The sequence below is a fragment of the Tamandua tetradactyla genome, chromosome 2 (assembly GCF_023851605.1).
Source record: "Tamandua tetradactyla isolate mTamTet1 chromosome 2, mTamTet1.pri, whole genome shotgun sequence".
Taxonomy (NCBI): Eukaryota; Metazoa; Chordata; class Mammalia; order Pilosa; family Myrmecophagidae; genus Tamandua; species Tamandua tetradactyla.
The window spans coordinates 162270299-162280420 of record NC_135328.1 but is presented as its reverse complement, the minus strand read 5'-3'; the positions used below and the strand labels follow the sequence as shown (position 1 = coordinate 162280420).

The 10122-nt window shown below is 43.3% G+C and overlaps 1 protein-coding gene across 1 annotated transcript; it reads right to left on the bottom strand.

Annotated features, from left to right (window-relative positions):
* Nucleotides 1-8097: 8097 nt before the first annotated feature.
* Nucleotides 8098-10122, bottom strand: TACSTD2 (tumor associated calcium signal transducer 2). The gene has a single exon (XM_077149502.1). It carries the CDS (start codon nt 9852-9854, stop codon nt 8895-8897), a length of 960 nt encoding a protein of 319 aa, XP_077005617.1. The 5' UTR covers nt 9855-10122; the 3' UTR covers nt 8098-8894.

The following is a 10122-nucleotide window of genomic DNA, read 5'->3' as shown; positions in this document are numbered from 1 at the left end:
CCCAGAATAATTTGCGCAGAGAATAAAAAATTATTTGCAAAACCTCCTTGTGGGACTGGGGGAAAACGTGGAAATTCCACCTGGAGAATTCCAGATATTCTTGCAAGCTTTGGAGACTGCCGATTTAATAGGCTGAGCCCTTTATCTTGGGGCTTGCCCTTATGAAACTTATTCCTACAGAGGAGAAGCTAAGCCTACTTATAATTATGCATAAGAGTGACCCCCCAGAGAACCTCTTTTGTTGCTTTGAGTGTCCTCTCTTTTGAAACCAACTTGGCAGATATACCCTACTGCCTTCTCCCCCTATGTGGGACATGGCTACCAGGGGTGTAAATCTCCCTGGCAATGTGGGACATGACTCCCGGGGATTAGCCCAGATCTGGTATTGTGGGATTGAGGAAGACTTCTTGACCAAAGAGGGGAAGATAAATGAAACAAAATAATGTTCCATTGGCTGAGAGATTTCAAATAGAGTCGAGAAGTCATTCTGGAGATTATTCTTATGCATTATATAGATATTCCTTTTTAGTTTTTAGTGTATTAGACACCCAGAAGGAAATGCCTGACACTGTTGAACAATATTCCAGTAGCCTTGATTCTTGAAGACAATTGTGTATAGCTTTTACAGTGTTACCATGTGATTGTGAAAACCTTGTGACTGACATTCCCTTTGACCAGTATATGGTCAGATGAGGCAAAAAATAAGGAAAAAAAATAAATAGATAATAGAGGGGGAAAAGGGGTATCATGGTTAGGTTCATGTGTCAACTTGGCCAAGTGGTGGTATCTGTTTGTCTGATTGGGCAAGTGCTGGCCTGTCTGACACGATAAGGACCATTCATAGAATTAAAACATGATCATGTCAGCTACATCCACAGCTGATTACATTTGTAATAAGCCAAAGCGGAGTGTCTTCTGTAATGAGTAATGCTTAATCTGATCACTGGAAGCCTTTTAAGGAGGATTCAGAAGGGACAGGCTCTTCCTGTTCTGGCTGGTGAGCCTCTCCTGTGGAGTTCTCCAGACCCTCCATCAGAAAGTTGGCTTCACAGCCTGCCCTGCAGATTCTGGACTCTGCGTTCCCGTGGTCATGTGAGAGACTTTTATAAATTTGATATTTGCAAGTATTCCCTATTTCTCTAGAGAACCCTAACTAATACAAGGGGTATGGGCTGTTTGGGGTGTTCTCTTTCATTTTATTATTATTTTTATATGTATTTTGGGGAGGAGTAATGAAAATGTTCAAAAATTGATTGTGGTGATGAATGCACAACTATATGACGATACTGTGAACCACTAATTGTACAGTTTGGATGCTTATATGGTATGTGAAGATGTCTCAATAAAATTACATTAAAAATTTTTTTTTAAAATTGGGTGGGCAATGGTGGCTCAGTGGCAGAGTTCTCACCTGCCATGCCGGAGAACCGGGTTCAGTTCCCGGTGCCTGCCCATGTAAAAGAAAAACAAACAAACAAAGCACATTAAAAATAAAAAAAATAATAATTTAAGAAAACCACTTCCCAAACAAAGAAATCTCCAGGATCAGATGGCTTCACTGGGGAATTTTATCAAACATTCAGACAAGAACTAGTGCTAACCCTTTTCAAACTCTTCCAAAATTTAAAAGGAGGAAACATTTCCCAACTCATTCTATGAGGTCCACATCATACTAATACCAGATCAAGATAAAGATACCACAAGTAAAGAAAAGCACAGAGTAATATCCCTCATGAATATAGACACAAAAATCTTCAATAAAATACCGGCAAACTAAATTCAACAGTAGATTGAAAGGATTATATGCCATGAGCAAGGGGGATTTAGCCCAGCAACGCAAGGGTGATTCAATGAAAGAAACCAATCATCAATGGAAAGAAGGGGGAAAAAAAAAGTCACCATCTCAGTTTATGAAGAAAAGGCATTTGACAAAATCCAGTGCCCTTTCTTGATAAAAACACTCAGAAAACTAGGAGTAGAAGGGAAATTCCTCAACATGATAAAGGGCAAATATAAAAAACCCACAGATAATATGATACTCAATGGTAAAAGACTGAAACCTTTCCTCCTAAGATCAGGAGCAAGACAAGGAGGCCCATTTCACCCAGGCCATTCGACATTGTACTGGAAATTCTAGCCAGAGCAATTAGGAAAATTTCCAAAAGGAAATGAAAGGCATCCAAATTGGAAAGGAAGAACTATAACTATTCCTACCTATTTGCAGATACACAATCCTATATACAGAAAACCCTGATGACATCAACACAACGGAATATCATTCGGCCCTAAAAAGGAACGAAGTTCTGATAGATGCAACAACATGGATGAGCCTTAAAAACATCACACTGCGTGAGACACAAAAGGATCGGTATTGTGGTTCCACCTATATGAAATAAATGAAATGTGCAAATACATAGGGTCAGAAAATAGAGTACAGGTTACCAGGGATAGGAGACAGGAAACTCAGAGTTAAAGCATAATGGGTGCAGGGTTTTGTTTGAAGTGATTGAAAAATTCTGATAATGGATGGTGGCGATGAAAGCAGGGCATTGTGAATATGATTAATATCACTGAATTGCATGTGTGGGAATAGTTGACATAGGAAAGTTTAGATTGTATATATGTTACCACAATTAAAAAGAGAGAGAGACTAAAGAGGTAATGATGATTAAATGTAATGCATAATTCTGGACTGGATTTAATAATGGAGGAGAAAGTGCTCAAAAGAATAACATTAGAACTGAGAAAAAGAAAGAAACATAGACTAGACTGTGTGCTTTATATCATGTTTGAATTCTAGAAATTGAGAACTGTACTTAATGTGGCTATATAAGTGAATATCCTTGTTCTTAGGAAAGATACATGAAAGTATTAAAGGGTAAAGGAGAATGATGTATGCAATCTTCTCTCAAATGTTTGGTAGATAGAAAGAAAGAAAAAATGATATAGCAAATGTAACAAAATGTTAAAAGTTGGTAAATCTGGTATGTGAGTAGAGTACATTCGAGTTCTCTGTATTTTTATTGTTATTGCAACTTTCCTTGTAAGTTTGAAATTATTTCAAAATAAAATGTTAAAAAACAAAACAAAACAATAATGAAATCTCTGATGGTAGTTGGCAATGACAGAGAATGGTTCCAGAAGATAAATAATAACTGGAAGATGTCTACCAGGATTTGCTGTGGATTGTAAAAGAAATCCATCAAGTTTGCAAATGGTCCTTTGAGGAATCCTATCTAGGTTCTTATATATAAGCCTCTCACAGTATCATCAATATTTGGCAGGAAACATAGTTCTTTACCCTGCAGGGTTGCAGGATGGAGTGGTAAGGACAGTCTCTGGAGGAGGGCAGCCCAGAAATGAATTCTAGTGTACCCCTTACCAGCTATATGTCTTTTGGCAAGTCACTTATTTATGTGTTGGTTTCCTCCTTGGTAAAACAGAAAACAACAGAACATAATTCATGGGACTGCTGTGAAATGAATGCAATAATGAGGATAAAGCTGGTAGGACAGCATTTGGAACATTAAATGTGCTCAGTAAATGGCTGCCATTCGTTATCAATTCAATTCAACAAACATTTCCTGAGTGCTTCTTATTTGGTAGATATCCTGTTCGGCCCTGTACAGTATACAGGAATAATTTTCCTAACAGGCCATTTTCCTCCTTGGAAAAGACATTGTTCAAAAGGGGATGAAGCAGGGGGTTATAAGGGAAAGAGCTCTTTGGAATTAAATACAAAAACGCACCCTGGCTTGCAAAAGTGGTACTACAGCATATTGGCAAAGAGCATGGATTCAGGGCCATTCTCCACATAGTATGTAGAAAAATGCCCCTCCCACTCACCCCCACCCCACCCCTCACCAAAAATGCCCACCTCCTGATCTCCAGAACCTGTAAAAGTCACGTTACATGGCAAAAGGAACTTTGCAGATGTGATTAAGTTTACGGACCTTAAAATTGGGTAATCTCATCCTGGAATTTCTGGGTGGGCCCAACCTAATCACACAAGTCTTTAAAGTGGGGAATCTTCCCTGGCTGTGGGAAGATCAATCCAAGAGATGCAGTCTGAAAAAGACTCAATCTGTCATTGCAGGTTTTGAAGATGAAGGAAGGGGGCCATGAGTCAAACAAATGGATAGCCTCAGTTTACAGCCAGCAACAAGATGGGGATCTCAGTCCTATAACTAAAAGATACTGAATTCTGCCAAAAGCCTGAATGAGCAGTGTGCAGGTTTGAAAGGCTTATGTACCCTAGAAAAGCCATGTTTTAATCCTGATCCTTCCAGTGAAGGCAGCTCCGCTAGAGCTGCCTCTAGTGAATAATCCCTATTCAGCACTGTAGTTGGAAATTTGATTCGACTATCTCCACCCAATTGTGGATATTATCCTTTGATTAGAGATGAGACTCCACCCATCCCAGGTGGGTCTTGATTAGTTTACTGGACTCCTTTAAAAGAGGAAACTATTAGAGACAGCCACGAGAACTATAAGAGACCATGCAGCCAGAGACCTTTGGAGATGAAGAAGGAAAATGCCCCTAGGGGAGCTTCAGGAAACAAGAAGCCTGGAGAGAAAGCTAGCGGATGTCACCCTGTTCACTCTGTGTCTTTACAGTTGAGAGAGAAACCTTGAACGTCATCAGCCTTTCCTGAGTGAAGGTAACCTCTTCTAGTGCCTTACTTTGAACATTTTTTTATAGACTAGCTTTAATTGGGACATTTTCACTGCTTTAGAACTGTAAACTTGCAACTGATTAAATTCCCCTGTTTAAAAGCTGTTCTGTTTCTGGTATACTGCATTCTGGCAGCTAGCAAACTAGAACAAGCAGGAAATGTGTTCTTCTCTAGGGCAACCAGAAAGGAATGCAGCTCTGCCAACATCTTAATTTTAACCCAACGAGACAGGTGTCAGTCTTCTGACCTAGAGAAATATAAAATAATAAATGTTTGTTGTTATTCCACTAAATTTGTAGTAATGTGTTGTAGCAACAACAGAAACCTAATACACTGTGGCTTGCAATTTTACAAATCACGAAACAGTATAGCATACTGCTTAAGAGCACATATTTGGATGCCATTTGCCTGGAATTGAATCCCACATGTGCCACTTATTAGCTCTTTAACCTTGGGCAAATGATTTAACTCCCCCGTCTCAATTTTCTCGTGTCACAGATAAAACAGTATATTTACCCGTACAAGTTATTGTAAAAGACCAGGTTAAAATAAGAGACTATTACAAAAACCCAGTAATAATGTAATTTAAAACTGAAGGCATTTATTTCTCTCTCCTATCATAGCTGAAGGTGAGTTTCCCATTTCAGTGTGCATAGGTAGCTCTGCTTCATACAAACCAGGTGGACCATGACTCTGCATTTGTAAACAGGTAGCTTCCAAGGTTGCTACAGTCAACACTTCAGTGGAAAAATAGCAGAAGTCTAGGGACAGAGCTGTCTCCTTAAGAAAGGGGAGTAGAAGTTCTGTTCAAAACCCAGATGCACAAGTGGTTCAGTGGTAAAATGCTCACCTTCCATGCTGGAGACCCAGGTTCAATTCCAAGACCATGCAGCACCCCCACAATCCGCCCCCCCCCCAAAAAAAATAAGAAAAAAAAATACATTCCATTGGAGAACACTCAACAATTGCTAGTTATTTTTTCCCCAGGTTCTTGGGGAACATTGCTGTAGTTCAAGTCACCTACATTTTTCATATCCTTTGTCTAATCTTGAAAATCAAGCATGTTAGATAAAATTGCAGCTAATTTACAAATGAAAAAACAGAGGCTCTGAAAGCTTTCATAACTCCAAAGCCCAAACACTTTAGATTTAGCCGAAGTTTCCCTTCTGTTTAAATGATATTGTGAAACTAAAAAACAATCACAACTTATAAACAGAAATGGTCAAGAGAGAGAAAACAAAGCAAAATAAAACCCAGGAGATTAAGCAGGAAGGCAAGTGGAACAAACATTAGACAGAATGGAAGTTAGGTTGGAGCTGGAGCTCTAGGGTAACTCTGCTCCTAGCTGTATGACTTGGGTAAATACATTCTCCTTTCTGGGCCTCAGTTTCCTCATCTCTAGAATGGGGGTCTTGGACTAAATCATCTCTGAAAGCTACTTCCACTTTGACATTCTATTGTTCAATTTGAAAAATAGTGAAGCAAAAAACATGTAAGCTGAGGGAAAATGGGTGATTTGAAACAATTGCTCCAATTAAGGAAATACAAGAGTGCTGGGGAAAAAAAAAAAAAAGAGCGCTGAAAGTCCTGGTGACCTAAACAAGGAAATCAGTGAGCCTTTTCACGAAGCTCAGAAGACAAGCAGCAACCTGACTTGGTGAGTCACACCCACTTTTCGCATTCCAAAGGGAGAGTCCCGGGTATGAACTGAAAGCAGTGAATAGTAAATTTTAGGGAGGAGTCATGGAGGTGGAGGTTAAACCCCTGAAGATAGCTGGTTCTGGAGTTCTCTGTGCTGAGCAGAGGCAAACGGATTTTCAAAACGGAAGTGTGAGGAGCTTTTTCTTGGAAGAACCGAGTAAAAAAAGTGTCTCTGACCTGACCAAGATTACCTTAGGCTGCTTGGTGCATGGGACAGCTAGGAAGCCAAAAATAAAGTCTCAAACCCGGGAAAGACACCTGTTTTGATGCAAGAAATGGATATAGTAGCCTTTGCCTTATAGCAATCACACTGCAGGAAAAGAGAAGATTTAAGATATTGAGCTCTAACTGTCCAAACTGTTCTAGGTACTCATATCAATTACCTCCTTTAATCTCTGGAATAGTGGAGAGACATTCGTAAATTTCATGTAACAGATCATAAACTGAGCTTCAGTGGAGCTAAGTGATTTACTTGCCCAATACCCTCTTCATCTTTAATCTGTTTATTTTCTAGGCAGACAAGTGACAGTTTTTTGAAGTGTTTCTTGAAACAAGGGCAAAGTGATAGAGTGAAAAGAATGAGGAATCGAGGGACTTGCTAGTTTTAGTTGTGGCTTTGAATCATCTTTGATCATGAGGGGTTCAGTCAGTTGATCACCCAGGTGCTTTTAGCTAAGGTCCTTCAGGGATTTAGGAAGTGGAAAGCACCCAGAAATCCTCACTCTTGGTTAACCTCAGGCACTTTTGCCGTTGCGGAGCCAGCCCACAGCCAAGCCTGAGAGGACATTTCGGACCTGAAGGGAGGTCCTCAGTCACTGGAGTGGTTGCAAGTTTTGAGATCTCTGGCAGTCAAAAAGTATCCAGTCCCCAAGCCCACACCAGCCCCAGCCCCAGGCACTGAGGGCAGTGCTGGAGAGCTACCTCCCCCCAGATGTTACAGCTGTTTGACTTTCTGGGGTAGGTGGGCACAGACAATAGAGTAGGAGTGGGAGGAGGGGCATGATATGGATTTCAGGGAGAGAGACTGAAGTCCTAGATCCAGCCATTTCCTGTGGGTACATCAACCACTCCCTCTTTTGTGCACACCCATTGTTACACGGATTTCCCAGTATTGCAGAAACTTGTTTACCAGTAGACACCCCCACAGTGAGCTTCTAATATGCACAGCTTTATGTGAATGAGTGAAATAGAGGAGAAAAGCAGCTAGTTTTCAAGGCCAACAAACTTTAAGGAAATAAAGCTTTAAGTTATACAAGTTAAAAAATCTTAACAAACAAACTGCCCACACCCAGAGCCTAGGATCCACTACAGGTTGGCTGTAAATATTTGGGAAAGTCATTTAATCCCTCTCAGAGCCACAGTACTTTGGGATTAAGAAACATGCTCAAGGGCTAAATGCAAATACCACCAATTTCAGAATTGGACTGGGGTTCAAAGGAGATACAGTCTGTAAAATGAATTTAGCTTTCTTTCTCCACTAGTGGAAAAGAAACCCATAATGTTAACCAGAGGCTGACACTCCCTCTAGTCCTAGTAGCTAGTGTAGTCTCCTCCCTCAGACATGTCCTTCTGTAGTTTAAAGGAGTGAGGTTTCCAAATAATCTTATTTAGAAAGACCAGTATTTATATAACCTAGACAGGACATCTCAAGAAATACCACAGTAGCAATATGAAATATTTGCTCTGACAAAAGTGTTTGAAATAAAAAGTCCAAGTCAAATTAGAGAAGACCAAAGTGGTTTATAAATCTGGAGCAAGTTTTCACAAACTCCATCTTTTGGCTTGCGCCTTTTATAAATTTTATTAAATTCATGTTTAAAAAAATTCATGACACCATTATCAAAGACAACATATGTACAAACATTTTACAAAAGAAAACATTATTAATATAGACTGTAATAAGGGCAAGCTGAAGAATTGACACGGAGTTTCTAGGACAGAGTCTGCCCTCAAACAAACACATTTAAAATGTGTTCAGGCAGTTGAAACAGGATCCTTTCCTGGTGACAAACATACGCGGTCAGTAATACAAAAGATGGAAAATGAGGCGGCTACACACGCCCTGCTAACAAAGTTCTCTTCCCATCAGGAAGGAGCTAATCAAATAAACCCAAGACAGTAAAAGTACTGTTTCCCATCTAAATTCTTTTAAGCTTTCAAAATCAATTCCATCACTTGCAAACAATACTGGGTTGTCATTCAAGATGCTTGCTTCTTATATACATAACCCAACTATCCTTTCCTTATCTCTAAGTCAGGTTTCTCTTCGTTGGACCAAAAGGGATTTTAGAAATGTTTCCTCCAAGACAGATGTCAGAAAGAGAGGTAATCCTGGATCCAATATCTACTTGGTTGGGGAGGGGATAGGGGGAGGGGCAGGCAGGGATGGGGGTGGTGGTTGGGGATGAGGAGTGTCTCCTTTAAACCAAGAATCAAGAAGAGTGAGTGATGTGACTCCTTTGGTCTGGGATAATCGTGAAATTCGGAACCCCACCCCACCCCCTGCCCGCCGAGTACCTACAAGCTTGGTTCCTTATTCAACTCCCCCAGTTCCTTGATTTCCACCTTCTTGTACCTCCCCGTCTTCCTCCAGTTCGTGATCACCAGGACAGCCACCCCAGCGGCAAGGGCCACCACGACCACCACGATGACGGCGATGAGGCCGGCCGTGAGGCGCTTCATAGAGAACTGGGGGGGCTTCTCGTCCAGGTAGTAGATGAGTGTCTGCTCCACTTGCAGGGGCTCGCCCCGCACGCGCACGTCGAAGGTTCCGCGGCCTGAGAACAGCGACTCACCCTTGACGTCCCTCTCGAAGTAGTAGGCGGCGTCGGCGATGTCCACGTCGCCCGGGGTCTTTTGCGACGCGTTCTGCCGCAGCTCTATCTGGATGGTGGGCTGTTCATAGTGCACGGCCGCCAGGAACCTGGGGTGCAAGCGGTAGCGCTCGTGGAAGAGCCGCCGCAGCTCGGTTTCCAGGTCCGAGAGGTTGAAGGCGCCGGCGGCCGGGCGGTGGCGCAGGTCAATGAGGATGTGGTGAGTGCGCACCAGCTCGTCGCAGCGCAGGCTCAGATCGCCCTTGTCCGTGCGGCGCACGCCCACCGAGTTCACGCACCAGCACTCCGACGTCTGGTTGCACTGGCGGGCTTTGAAGCGGCCCTCGTGGTCGCATTCGGGGTTGTACAGGCCGTCGTTGTCCACCAGCGCGTGCTCGCTTGGCCGCACCAGCGCGCGGGCGCTCTTGGGGGCGCTCATGCGCGCCTTGAGCAGCAGGCACTTGGAAGTGAGCGTGGAGCAGTCGACCACGTGTTGGGAGCCCAGCGCCCGACACTGGCAGCGGCCGCCTGGCCCGTCCGGGCCGCAGATGGTCATCTTGTTGGTGGGGCACGTGCAGTTGTACTGCGCGGCCGTGTGACGAGCCACCGCCGCCAGCAGCAGCAGCAGCAGCGGCGGCAGCGCGAGCCCGGAGCTCCGGCTCATGGTGGCGCCGACGAGCGCAGACGGGTTACTGGCGGACGCGACGCGGAACGCTCAGCTGGTCTTCGGCTCCGTGATCTCGGACAGTCTCCGGATGTCTGCCGCCCGCCGCTCCCTCCCTCTCTTATACTTCGCCCGACCTGCCCGGCTGGTTCGGCCGCCAACTCGCTGGTATTTGGGTGACACATCCCGCCTCCCCGTCCCGAAGAGGGCCGAGCCGGCCCTTTGCCACCTGCGATAGGATCGGGGCAGCCGGGACTGCTCCCGCCTC

What these genes read in the sequence shown, in the direction of transcription:
- TACSTD2 (XM_077149502.1), bottom strand. Translation starts at nt 9,854, where the DNA reads ATGAGCCGGAGCTCCGGGCTCGCGCTGCCGCCGCTGCTGCTGCTGCTG.